General features: G+C 36.5%; 1 protein-coding gene across 1 annotated transcript in view; it reads right to left on the bottom strand.

Moving 5' to 3' along the window:
• The window catches only part of boca (LDLR chaperone boca), a 28,929-nt gene extending 18,418 nt beyond the window's left edge, over nucleotides 1-10,511 (bottom strand). The window contains exons 1-4 of the mRNA XM_089253775.1: nucleotides 10,276-10,511; nucleotides 7,641-7,794; nucleotides 5,497-5,578; nucleotides 2,832-2,979 (exon numbers count right to left, since the gene is read on the bottom strand). Coding sequence (XP_089109901.1) covers nucleotides 2,832-2,979; nucleotides 5,497-5,578; nucleotides 7,641-7,794; nucleotides 10,276-10,425 — 534 coding nt within the window. The 5' untranslated portion in view covers nucleotides 10,426-10,511. The remainder of the gene's footprint in view (nucleotides 1-2,831; nucleotides 2,980-5,496; nucleotides 5,579-7,640; nucleotides 7,795-10,275) is intronic.
• Nucleotides 10,512-14,812: the final 4,301 nt, after the last annotated feature.

Genomic DNA, 14,812 nt, shown 5'->3' on the forward strand with positions numbered 1-14,812 from the left:
ACAGCGACAGGCCCCATAAAGTTTGTTTGGTGGTTTGAGGAAACTGGAACACTGGAGGATCGTGTAAGAGAGCCAGACAACCATGTTTAAGAAAGGCACGTTTGACATGTGTTGCAACCGAAATGGGAGCGTTGGTGTCTGAATCAGCTGCAAGGACCAGCAGAGCTCATGAAGGTGCCAGATGCTTGGGTTTACCACCATCCTTGGTACGCAATATTCTTTATGGAATCCTTGATCTGTACCTATACAGATTGCAGGCGTGCCATGAACTTTCACCAGTGGATACTGTACAGAAGGAAGCATTTGGGAGGTGGGGGCTTTCTCCAAAATCAAACAGAATCCCACCTGGGTCTTTAACATCTTGTGGACAGATGAAGCTCATTTTTCGCTTCATGGCAACGTTAGTACCCATAACTGTCGAATCTGGGTGACATCTAATCCACGTGAGTACACGCAGAAACCATTGCATTCCCCAAAAGTAACAGTTTGGTGTGGGTTCACAGGTTCGTTCATCATAGGACCATTCTTCTTTGAAACAAAGTGCCCAGTAAATGGGTGGGAAACGGCTGTGGTGAATGCGCAGCGCTATTTAACGCTTCAATGCGAGAAGGTCATGCTGTGTTTGCATGAAAGAGACGATTTCTACCGTTCAAGATGGAGCAATTAGTCACACTGCTACTCTGGTCAAGGCATTCCTGATACAGACATTTGGGGAAGACAAAATCATTAGCAGGCATTTAGCAGGCATTGCAGGTTCCCATGACCTCTGTCTCCAGATTTGACCGGCAGACTTCTGGTTATGGGGATATTTGAAATCCTGGGTGTATCGATCTGGTCCATCCAATCTGTCGGAACTGAAAGATGTGATCCACCGAGAGGTGCCATGTATACATCCGGACTTGCTGCACTCTGCCGTTGCTAGATTTGTAACTCGCCTGCAATGAGTTATCCCCTGTGATGGTGGTCATGTGGAACACATACTGCTGTAATAAATATTATTTGCGTATCTTTTCTTTGAATTGTGTTTGTCAAGGCCACCTGTCGGCTGTTTTTTGAGTTTTTTTTCTTGTCTTAAAAAAATTCCAGTGACCTAGCAATGCTAGCCCTGCAAACTGTTTTTTATTTTGGTTATTTTTCCTGTTTTTATGAATTTTTAAAGTTTCTACTGACTTTTTGCCCACCCTGTATAATTATACTTGGCACAGTAGAACCCCGCTAATCTGAATTAATTAGGACCAGGACCTGTTCAGATTAACGAAAAGTTTGGATTACCAGGGTTTGTCTTTTAAACATGGCTTTTTTAAAATTGTAATAAAAAAAATAGTGAGTATCTCTACGGGTAGGATAATAGTCACAGACTGGATAATTCCGTTAAACAATGACCAAAACAATTGCGGGAAAATTAAAGTGATTTTTTTTTTATCCTCCAATGTTATGCCTTTGCTTCCATCAATGGACGATATAAACATCAAAACAGGTTTACAAAAAAAATGTAACTTTGATATCTCATTGACAATGAAAATGAGTCCCTTTCCATTCTCCAAAAAATGAAAAAAAAAAAAAAAGATTAAAAATGTCATTTACTGGCTTGCAGAAGCACGTGATGGAAACCTTGCGAAAGAAAACCTGGGGAAAATTATGACCAAGACTTGCTTTTGGCAATAATCATGAAACAACAAAGAAATCCTATTAAATCCTCTAGCTTTTAAAATAAATTAATGGTTGCGAGGAAGCAGAGGAAAAGATGTGAAATATTATCATTAGACTCCAACAACAATCAAATTTTCACGGATACAGAAATCGTCTCAGAAGTTTCAACTGGCAATGACTCATTATCAAGCGATATGTTACATAAAGGCTGGACAAATCTAAAAAAAAAATCTAGGCATTATAAAAAATTTTTACCAGTAAAAAAAGTCCAAAATAATGCTTCTTTGGACGTTTTCAGGGCATAGTGACCTTTCATGTTGGCAGAGATACTGCCACAAATTCCAAACAGTTTTTGCTGCTCTCAGCCTGCGCTTTACTAACTACACAAAGAAAATTTCAGGTGCCAATACTAATTTTTTAGTCACCATTGCGACCTGGCGCTTGGGATTTGTCCAACCCTGGGTTAGATAATTGGTTCTCAAAGTGTGCGTCGTGTCTCCTAGAGACGTTGCAACCTTTGTCAAGAGCACCATGGTGAACTGCAAACATTGATGATTGCCTATTCAGTGCTTTGGAGTGGTTCTTTCCTAGACTATTCTGGGGCTTTGTAGATAAACATTATCATAGCAAGGGAGCCACGGGTGGCAAAAGTTTGAGAACCACTGGCTTAGATCACAATGCTTCACCACTTAAGACTCATTCAGAAACTGAGGTAGGTTTTGAAACTGCCCTTCTATATGTGTAGTGGTATGATAATGAAACCCCTGCAGACATCATATTTCTGAGATGCGCTGACTACGTACTGCATCATTCGCTAGGTATATATGTCGCTTCTGCTTCTTCAAATGAAAACTGAAATTTTTTTCAATACAACTATGTAATTCACCATTATGAGATATTTGTATTCATTGTCCGTAATGTGGTACTATGCAGAATTTATGAAGGGTTTTTTTCTATTGTTGATTCTTCAACTTTCTCGTACACCTCATCTTTTTTTTTAAGGGCTATTCAGATTAAGCAGGTTTTTGGATTAGTGGGGTTCTACTGTATATAAGAGCAAATCATAGTCAAACAAAATGGACTTTTATTAATTGCTGACATATACGCAGGGATTTGCTAATTTTAAGACTATCCTAAAAAAACATGTTTTTTTTATATTTCAAGTTGAAAACATCTCACACCTTTTTGACATGATATTTGCCGTGATATTCTTTATTTTCAATGGTGACAACTTCTAACCTTGGTTGCTCTACCAAATAATCTTTTGCATCCCATGCTTGACTACCATCTTTAAACATGAAAATGACACGGTTATCAGCTACTGTGAACCTAAAATATACAAATAAAGTTGTATTAAAAGCACAGAAAAATCCTATGCTTTTGAATTACTCAACATTAAATAACTGATCATTTTGCAATTAATTTGCTTTATTGGTTTTTATAAAAATTGTTAAATGTCACCTGATCACTTGTTATCCAATGCAGTGTTTTTCCAGGAATGCTTTGTAGATGAGTAATGGGAATAAACACTTGACTGGGAGCTTGGGAACAGAGCATGGTAAAAATGCATACACATTATGATTCACTAATTTAACAATGAAACTCCAGCCAGGCAGATGACTAAAATTATCAGATGGCCCACCCAGTGATATGGCTCTAGAAAGAGCACTTCAGTAAAATAACATGCAGGGTACTTAATGAATTAATTCTCTTGCATAACTCTAAAATTTCAACTTTATAATCTAAAATCTGGGATTACAGATAAGTACTTACGATTCCACTTTTGGGAGCATTCTTAGGGTGTGTCTACATAGGCTCAATTGCCCTAACCTCTGCTTGCTGTGGTTTTGCTTTGCAAATTTGCAGTGCTCTTTCTCTCTCTTTTTTTTCTTTTTTCTCCCCCCTCCCCTGCTGAACTTGGTTCAAAACACAGTCTTGGCTATACAAAATTAAAGAGACACAATACTAGCTCCTCTCCCTAATCTATTGTCAGTGGAACCTTCTAAGTTTGATGTTCGTCTAATGTGCATTGCTTGGCTCACAATGAAATATTTTGTGACAGTCAAACACTGTAACATGTCTTTGGTTGATGCACGCCTGACCTTTTGACCGTGTGTAATATAATGCATATATGTTGTGTTTCATTAGAATCTGTGTTGTGTATACATAATGTTGTGCATATGTTGTTTCTTCATGTTTATTTGTTTATAATTTGTTATAAGTAATTTCTATGGACTAAAAAGAAATCTAAGTTTTTCTACTTATGGAAATTTTTGGTGCAGAAGGTATCACAATCTACTCTGATGGGAAAAAAAATGTTTCCTGAGATTTACGCTTGGAACACTGACATCAATAGGGGCGCATGTGCATTATGCTTTATTTGCATAATCAGTGTTTGGGGGTTCTAACCAATCACTGGACCATGGATTAACACTACACTTCAATCTCAACCGGCATGTGAGTCGCAGGTCAACTGGGTAGTTCGGCTGATCAGACGCTCCCACTATGAAATTCCCTTGCCAACTGCTGTTCTTCTTGATTACCATTCAAGGCTGTCTGATGCTCATAAAAAAAGCTGCTAAGGGTCATTTTTGGTTTCAATGCCTTGCAGAGACCTGCCGATCCCGGCCATGTTTGGATGATTTCATCTATCTTCATGCGTGATTCTGTCAATCTCCAAAATCTGGTGAAGCTTCCTCCTCAGCAGCCTGGGCCAATCTTCAATCTTCATGCATGGCTCTGCCAATCACCAACATCAGATGCAGTTTCTTCCCGTAAGTATCTTAGCTGGTCTTCGACTTCCATACATGACTCTGCCGACCTCCAAATCAGGTGTTGCTTCTTTATTTATGTCTTGGGCTGATCATTGATCCTTTGTGCATGACTTCTCTGGTCTCTATCTATCTGGATACTGTTTCTACTTAGCCGTGCCATACCGTCTTGAGATTGGTGTTCCGGAAGATGGATTAGACTTCAGCAAGGCACTGATCCTGATTGACTTTTGTTGACAGATAAGTATATTTTGAAATTACCAGTTATTCATGAAAAGATTTCCTTTACCTAATAAGTTGTATAATGAGTTTGTACTTAATACTGTAATAAATAGTTTAAACCATTTTTGTGTTCATTGGCAGTCAAAGACATACGTTGTAACACGTGAATGGAAATCCCAGCAAACCACTGAAGAACAGTTTAGGGCTCAGCATGGATCACAGCTTCAAAAGTAGTGAAAATAGTGACCAAAATATTGTTAAATTTTGACCAAATTGGCAATGAATTTTGATTATCACAAATTGCATTTCAGCTCTACAATGGAGAGCCGTCATCAAGACCTCGTGGTCAGAATTCACACAAATGAGTAGTGAAGGGGTGATGTTTATGTCTGGTCGTTCGGAGAGTTCGCCTTTGTATTTGCTGCGTCCGAGTGGTCTTCGGATGCGAATTGGGGTGCCATCTGTTGCAAAGTGTTGAAAATTCCGCCAAAACGTGTGGACCATTTGACTAATTAAATTTTATTTGTCTTAAAAACATGTCAATTTTTATATAAATTAATGCTGAAAATATATTTTTTTGTTAAATTTGTAATTATTTTTTAATGTCCTCCATTCAATGATATCACAGATTTAAAAATTATATTTGTTGGTCCTATGGCAATTATAGAATCAGAGTATCACTGTATTTTGAGCACAGATAATATTGATATATATGCTTGTTTGAGCCATAAAGCTATTCTCTTTAGATCATTCTGGGGTGTCGCGGATAAATGTTTACTAAGGCAAGGGAGCCACAGACGACAAAAATTTCAAAGCAAAAAAACAAATAGTGAAATAAAAACTTATAGCTTACTTATCAACATTTATATGATTGTTCATCAAGCTCATCTGCCAAAGACCAGTTAAATCTTCTGTTTCCTTTCTTCTAGGATTTCCTAGAAAAAAAATATTCTCATCATAAAATTATCAAAAAAACACATACCTATATCCATTCACATTATCAAATTTTAATGATTAAGATCAAGTTTATAATTATTCAACTTTTATAATCTATATAAACAATAAGTTACTGTACATTTGAACTAAAACACTATAGCAGTGTTTCCAAAGTGGGTGATGGAATAGTCCAGGGGGCAATAGAAGCTACGAGTATAACATAGGATCTTCCCTTGAGTCAGGGAGCGATAAGACAAAAAAATTCTGAAGAAGGGGTGTGATGGAACAAAAAGTTCAATAAGTTAAATGCACTATAGAATATATTTCCCTCAATTTATTTTATTCTTTTAATTATCACTCTTTGTTTGATCAGTACAGTAAAAGTCCAATGCAATGAGGGAAGCTCATAATGCAAAAAAAAAAATGTCTCTAAAGAACTCAAAAAATTGTTTGAAAAATTAAATTGTTTAGATAGCATGAAATTCTATGCAAAAGCAACTTAGAGAATCAACTAGGGTTGGGGTTTTAGGCAGATTTTTCACATGGATTTTACTCTGTCCACAAAAAAAAAACTGCCTTAAACTGCACTTAACTATACAGAACCTCGAAAAGCCAACACATCATCCGCCTCATGCTAGAAGCATGAATGTGTAATGTCCTTGGGAAAAAGAATGTAGGAAATAACGTTTCAATGTTTACTCTACCCATGTTACTCTATGGAAGTTATTTTCCTAAAATGTTTTGTAACGTGTTTCAACGTGGGTGGAGATACAGAGGTGGGGGGGGGCACCCCAGAGTCAAAGGTGGAGTCGACTGATCTAATGTATATATGAATTGACATTATCAAGTCCCCCCCTTCCCAGCAATAATGACTGTGCCCCCAGACTTCCAAGTCTATCTCCGCCTATGTGTTTCAATAAGGATACACATTACAAAACATTTTAGGAAAATAACTTCCATAGAGCTTCTAGCATGATAGACAATATTTCATGAAAAAATCAATAGATTTTCTTTTAACGAGTGATTAATTATTAAACTAGTGAAATTAACGAGTGAATTATTAAAATCCAAATTTAAAAAAATTGAAACTGAGTAAAAGCATAAAAAAAAATGTTCTTAGCTGTCAATAACTTATCCAAAAGCTGTCCTTAAATGCCAAAATATGACATGAAATCAAACACATTGATTGCACTAATATAATATAAAAACTGTCTAAACTTTTTCAAAACTCTTAAGTGTGTAAAATCTGAAAGTCAGGGTTAGTAAGGTTTTGGATTGTAATAACCTGGTAAATACATAGGCTTAATGACCCCCGTTATAACGACCATTCCATTACGACGATCAGTAAGCCAAGACCCAAAAGTGTTCGTGTATAATGAATCTTTATGTTTTTCTTTCGAAACGACCATCTAATATTACGTCTGTTTTCAATGAGATTATGGGGGTCATTATAACGAGCGTCAACGAGTTTTATCTATTTTCTGAAACTTCAAAATTATATATACAAAAAATAAAATTTAAAGTAAAATTATTTGTTTTTAAATAAAAGATTAAAAAATTTAATAGTGTTTATATGAACATTATGTGATTAATATCAATTTATTATAACAATTTTATCAGCTTTAAGCCACCAACTTGACAAAGACTAAAATGAAATGACACTTTCAGATAAATTTAGATTTTTTGACAGATTTTAGACCGCTAGTTTTTAATTTGCCTGTGTGGTTTTAAAGTATATCTTACAAAATATACCTTTGGTATCATTAAAGAAGCTATTTGTTTTAGTTTTAAGTTAATGCTAAGAAGTTTATATGTTAATACACACTTTAGGGCTCTGAAGAATTACTACTGAGATTGAAACAATTATACATGTCTATGATGTCTATGAGATACAATATTTTTTTAGATAAGAAATTTGGTATGAAATTTCCATCTTAATTGACAAAATCTTTTGTTTTATTTTTGGCATCTGTAACTTTATGTTCAAAGAAATTGAGTTTTATATACTGAAACCTTTATTCTTTCAAAATTGTAAAGGATTTTTCATTGGAATCAACAAACCTGAAACTGTTAAAAAAGTCATTAAAGATCTTCCTTTCTTTGACATTTTTAATAATTCTTCAGGATTTGAAGGGTCCAAATTGGATAGGTCTATTTTTGGACCACTACGCAGATGTTCCGGCAACTCATCAGGTTCCAGTGGTTCTTCATCTTCCTACAAAAGTCATAAGACTACGATATAACATACATTTTTACAAACTATATATGAGTATGCTGGAGATAAAGGGCACCATGTCACAAAAGGGAAATTTTAAGAGAAATAGGAGAGTAGAATCCTATATTAAATCAGGACTTGATAAATCCCAGGCACCAGGATGCGACTGTGACTAGAAAATCAGTATTGGCAAGGGAAATTTATATATATATATAATGGATCCCACTTATAACATGTTTTTTTAAACATCGCAAAAAAATGTTGTAAGAAGGAAAACGCTTTGAAAGGGAGGGAAATCTCTGTGAGTATTAGTATGAGTCTGGATCAAGAAAATAAGTTATTCTAAGCGAGAAAATGTTCGAAGTGGGAATGTTATGAGCAGGATTCCCTGTAATTGCTAAATTGGAGTGTGTACGGACTGTAAAAAATTTTCCAATTTCATTATTTTGTGTCTTCCAACATGAGAAAGAGTCATTAAGAAGAAAAAAGTAGAAAAAACATTATTCAGGACTGTTTTTCTTCAGACCATGCTTGGCTTCTAAGAAATTTGGTTGGCACCAAAATGTTTTGTCAATTTATCAATCCCCACAATAGATCCAAATATGATAACTACTAGAGCCTGGACTATATGCACTGAAAAAGTGACGAAATATGCACTTAAAAATGTCAAAATATGCATAAAAACCCTGAAAAAGTTAAAAATTCCAAAATATATATTTTTTTAAATGGCATTAAAAAAATCACCACCCTACATATTAATTTACAAAAAAATGTCCCCACATATGTATATAGGCCAAGGCTGGACAAGCGCCAGTTCACCATGGCAATTAAAAAACTGGTATTGACACCTAAAATTTTCTTTGCGTAGTTACTAAATTGCAGGATGAAAGCAGCACAAACTGTTTGGAATTTATAGCAGCATATCTGCCAACATGAAAGGGTCACTAGGCCCTATGCCCTGAAAAAGTTGAAAAAAGCATTATTTTGGAACTTTTACTTCGGTAGAAATTTTTTGCCGCCTAAAAAATTGTTCTGGCACCTAGATTCTTTTGAGATGTGTCCAGCCCTGACTGCATATACAAATAACTTCTACACATCTTTTTATTTAGGTATTTTTAATTTCTAGTTTGTTGTAACTGCTCAGTAACAAAATACCAGTAGCAAAAGAATTTTGACACTATTTCTGAAAAAAAATTTAACTTTTTCACTAAAAAACACTTTTGACCTATCTCTAACAGCCTTACAATAAAATGGTTGATATTTGGAAAAAATACAATATTACTTAAACATCTCTATTGATTCACTAATTTTCACCTGCGAGAAAAAAAAGATGTTATGAAAATATTACAATATTTATTTTAAAAAATATTTAAAAAAGCAACTGAGCTTAAATAAAGCATAAAAAAATATGCACTCATTCTGAAAAGTACTTGATCTTAAGCGTTTACATGTATTAATACTAAAAGGACAAAATATGCATTTCCAGGCTCTAATAATTAATCTCATTTGCAAATAAAATGGTTTTTTTTCAACATTCAACTTAAAATCAACTGAGATAATGTTAATGTAAATCAAACATGTAAAACATGAATTTGTTCGAACCAGTTCATGTCACTAAATTTCCAACCCCTAGGGGTAATGTGCTTATATCCCCCATGGGACAGAGCCTGGGTCATGTCTGACACTACAGTTCACGTCACTGATGAAAACGACCATGATTTATTTTTGTATGTTCTTATGTATTAATAAGAATCAATGTTTCTCAAGGTTTCTGAAAACAAGGACCAGTAAAATGAAAAAAAAATTTGACAAACCCTTTGTGTCCCGTACAACAGGACATTCCTGTATTTTTTTTTTTTTTGCTGTTCTAATTTTTTTTATACATTTGTCCCGTTTTTTCAACGATATTATAATTATGACAAAAATATATTAATATTCATTTCGCATATAAAACTTTTTCCACATTCAAATTAAAATCAACTGGCATAATGTTAATGTAAGTTTAGCTTAACATTTTGTCCTCAATTTCTTTGGAATTTTAATTACGATTGGTGATTGTGCCTAATTCTGACAATGTTTTTGATGACAGTTTACCATTTAATTTTTCTTGATGAAATATGGTCATTAGATCATTTAAATATTATTTTCGTGACATACATTTTAGTTTACTGCAATTTGTATAGCAGCCCTTTACCCCAACCTTCAGAAAATTTTAGCAGTAATTAGCAAATTGCATATAAAGCAATAAATTAGTTTTTGGAAAAATTTAGTGATATCCCATGTTTAGGATCGCAATTTCCTGCATTTCCATGGATGATGTATGGTGAACCTAGATATGAAGGTATAATTTTATTTGAAACATATGGATGTTATTAATATCAGTTATAAAGGCTGGATAATTTTTATCACAAGTCGGTCCGCGGACCATAGGTTGAGAAACGCTGATTTAAATAAATGAAAAATTTCAATTAACATCTTTACCTCCCATTGCTCATACAATCTTTCAATATCAGCGTCATTATAATCTCGAATATCTTTTTTAGCCCAGTCGGGTTTTTCACCTTTCTTTTTACCCATTGCGAATGTGATGCATAAACAAATCAAAACAGTTTCGTATATTCTTATTGACATTTTACAAGCAAATAACTTCCCGAATAAAAACGTAAACACCGCGCTTGAAAACGATTGATTTCCTGCTAAAGTAATCAGCGAATGATTGGTCTTTCCACCGTAAAATTGTAGTTCACCTTTCGGACACATTTCATATTTTGTTCTTCATTTCTCACTAGATGACGTCATATATGCAGTGACCATACGTTCCTTATTTACTGCAAAAGTCCCGATTTTTTGGTTTTTCTCGCCATCCCGACTTTTTTCAAAAATGCCCCGGCTTCTCCCGTTGAAAAGTCATAGTTTTCTTGAATTCATTATTTTCATTAAGGGGCCGTACAAGTATTACATTAGCAAATTTTTAGCCATTTTTGACCCCCTCCCTTCCTTGTCAACAAAAGTCAGCAAAACACTGACCCCCTCACTCCCGTTTGTCAGCAAAATTTCGTCAGCATTGCCCTCTACCTCCTAACGCATATCAGTGGGATAAGAAACGTACGCGGGAGGGGGTCATAGGGGGATCGTGCGCCTCCCCCTCCCCAGATGAAAAAAATAATTTTTTTAATGCAAAAAATATTTTTTTAAAAATTAAAATTTCGCAAGAAAATACTTTTATATGTTACTATAACCAATTTCTGTTAATTTTAATGCTATTTGGAGGGTAGCAACTCAAAATTTCTCTTTAAGAAATTCATTGCATCACGCCCTTCAAGTCATATATGGTAAACCCTTCACCCGCGAACCAAATGCAACCCTGACGGTCATGGGCCCTCACAAGGGTAGGGCTGACAGGGTTCCAGCCCTGGGGCCAGCGATGATTCTCATCATTTTTTATTTTTTCACGCTATAAATTCATCATAAAGGAGGCCCGTAAAAGTCTGGTCTGATGGCCCGAAAAACATCTCAGCCTAGAGGCCCTGCTCTAGGATGTGGGGGCCATGCTGAAGGTTATCTTCTGTGGCTTGCCCCCTCAAACCCAATTTTGTTAAAAATCAACTAAGCGGCACATTTACAGATCGCTTAAATGACCCGTGGCACAATTCCAGAGTATTTAAGTGGCCCGTGGCACATTTTCAGATCACTGAAGTAGGCCGTGACACATTCAAATATTACTTAAGTAACGCAGTTCCAGAACACTTAAATGATCCGTGGCACATTTAGAGATCCCTTGAGTCACATGTGGCACAGTTTTAGAGCACTTAAGCGGCCTCCAGTGCAGTTCTACATCACTCAAGTTACCCGCGGAACATTCCCAGATTACTTAAGTGATCCGTGGCATAATTACAGATCACTTGAGTGATGCGTTGCACAGTTCCAGAGCACTCAAGTGGCCCGGACACATTTCCTGAGCACTTGAAGGATCCGTGAATCATTTAGAGATCGCTGAAGTGGCTCTGTAAGGAATTTATTATTAGGGAGAATGTTAGTTCAGGTGCCCACAAACTAGCGAAAGATTTTTCTCGTTTTTGGCGCACCGAGTAAGATGCCATTATATATTTCATATTTTCATAAAGGGTGGTTGATGACGTAAGCATCATCCAAACCTCCCCTCCTCCCCCCCCCCTTGCCATCAGAAGTCAGCAAATCGGAAACCCCCTCCCCCCATCGATGCTGACGTAATACTTAAATGACCCTTAAACACCAAAACTCAATAACCATGAATTGATATTATTTGGTTTCGAAATATGGGGGAAATACGGGACATCGTCAATTATCGCCGAAAATGATGCCAAAAATATGCAAAGTTGCTAACTCTTCTAAAATCACGGAAAAGACACCAATCGCGGGAAATGAAGCACTAAAAATTGCTGTGAATTAAAAAAACATGTGGGATACAGTGACGTGGCCAGGGGCGAGCAGAGGGAGCGAATGCTCAATCAAAATTCTGCCAACATTGGCGCCTATCTTCCTAAAAATGACTAACGAAGTCTTCAAAAATTGTGACAAAAAAACAAGTTCTGAATTTTTTACTGTCGTTCTATGTTGATTTTACTGAGGGTCAATACGTGCTTAGAAGGGGGGCAGAGAGGTTGGTTTAGGCTTCTTTTGTAGTTACACTGTGAGCTTTCAAAGCTTTTCACAGGCATGCACTGGAAGGATAAAGCCCCAATCCCACGATTACTTGGTACCCGACACAGGGTAAGATAATTAAAGTAAAAGATAATATATATAAAAAGTCTTTGTTGGACATAAAGTGCTCCGCGGAGGGGGCTCCGTGAACACTCTCCATTGGCTCCGCGGCCACTCGAGGAAAATGGAAAAAAAACAAAACAGTAAATTTGAAAAAAATAATTACAGATATTTTTAAATAATGAAAATAAATCACAGTAACTCTGATGAAAGAATAAAAAATAGGCCAAGCAAGAGGCTCCGCCATAGAACTTTTTCACCGAAAAGGGCTCCGTGAGTAAAAGAAAAGGGTTCAGAATCGCTGAAATAAGGTGTTTTCTTCTGAAATTTTAATTAAAAAATATTTTTTTTATCGTCGGGGGGCACAAGCTTTCCTATGCCCTCCCCTCGCGTACGTCTCTGATCCCACCAATATGCGTTAGGAGGCAGGGGGCAGAGCTGATGACGAAATTTTGCTGACAAGGAGGAGGTCGGGTCAGAGTTTTGCTGACCTTTGCTGAAGGGGGATCAAAAATGGTTAAACATTTGCTGGCGTAATACTTGAAAGGCCCCTACGAGTGTTTCTGTGGCTTTTTTTTTTTCTACTCGCATTCACCGATAGCCGTAGAAATTCCTAGAATTTTTTCTGTTTTTGCTTTTTTTAGCGGTTCTGTTTTAGACTTGAGAGTTCACATGGTTCTCCATATTTATCATATCTCCGTATTCTCAGTGCACACTCATTAACATTGCTTCTTGTGGCAACACCACAAAAATCGAAAGTCAAGGCCGTCTGGCAAAAGAGCTTTGGTTATGACGTAAACATTGTTAGTCGGTCGCAGTGATGGTAACTCGTGGGAAATTTCCCATATTCGTGGGAAAATTGGCCAAAATTTGCCCAAGTGGGAAATTTCTTGGCATTTTTGGGAAATTTTGTGAGGTCATCAAACAAAAGAATTTTTTAGAAAAATAGAAGTTAATGCAGTGCGATACTTTTCTATTGCAAAATACTTGATTACGTATTTTCCCCGCTAGATGGCAGCACATTTTTGGAATGCGTGGAGAAAATTTAGTCAAAAGGAAAATTTTACTGGAAGAGATTACTACTTACTATCACTGCTCGGTGTCGGTCGCATCCTTGCGCATGTCCGTGGTCTCCTCCAAATCCTGTTTAATTTTACCTTTGTTAATATTTTACAGGCCCGTAGCCAGAAATTTCTTTCGGAGGGACCAAAGTGACAGAACAATAGATTTGGCCATTTTTTCCCTTTTTCGGTCAAAGTTTTCTCACTTTCGGGGAGGACCAGACCCCCAAGCCCCCCCCCCCCCTGCTAAAATTTCTTGCCTTGCTACAGGCAAAGTAATCAGACTGTGAACAATTATTGAAGCATGGCTCCATGGAAGACAGATCGTTTGTCATACTTTTTGTTTTTTCTTCTGTTTTAACTGGAAAAACCTATAGCCGGTTTTTTGTTAGTGTAGTGGCGCCATCTGTTGTGTAAATTGTAAAAGGCGACGTTACGGCAGCTCACCCTTCATAATTCTCGAATTCCCCCATGCTTTGAAGCATAAATTATAAATTTCCCATATGAGTGTTTTTGTGGGGTTTTTTTTTCACATACGCATTCGCCAATTCCCGGAATATTTTTTGTTTCTGCTTTTTTTAGCGGTTCTCTTTTAGAGTTGGAAAAAATTGTTGTGACCTGTTTTATTGGTCAGAGTAGTGACGCCATCTATTGGGGAAATTGGGATAAGTGACGTCACTAAGGCTGTGTGCGCAGATGTCCTCCTTCCGCAGTCTTCGGATCAGATAACCCTAGTCAAAAGTAGAGTGACAATTCGTCCCGTATTTCCTAGGACAGTCCCGGTTTGTTCTATTTTTTGGTTGGAGATTTTTAAATTTGATAGTTTCATCAAAAACGTTAATTTTTGATGACATTATTTATTCTCAGAGTATATTTGTGTTTTACCTCGCTCTCGCTCTCTCTCTCTCTACGTACATAGGGTGATCATACTTCCCGTATTTGTCAGAACAGTCCCGGTTTTTTCTGTCTTTCCGGTTGTCCAAACTTTTTTGCCAAAATGTCCCGATTTTTCAAAAAAGGTCCCTCCGTATAAGAAATTGTAAAGTTATTCATAGGATGTGTTTGAGAACAAACCTGAAGTTGGAGTGAAAATACAGCGAGCGGCTATGGCATAACCCATGGGGGTCCTTTGTTTTTTTCTCAGTGTTTCATCAACGCCAGGATGTCCTCGAGTAAAAGCTACTTGTGCTAGATACTAAAACCATGGCGAAACCTTC

The sequence above is a fragment of the Pholcus phalangioides genome, unplaced genomic scaffold (genome assembly GCF_987345545.1).
Source record: "Pholcus phalangioides strain wild (caught in Gottingen) unplaced genomic scaffold, Ppha-v1.0 ptg000039l_1, whole genome shotgun sequence".
NCBI classification, from domain to species: Eukaryota; Metazoa; Arthropoda; class Arachnida; order Araneae; family Pholcidae; genus Pholcus; species Pholcus phalangioides.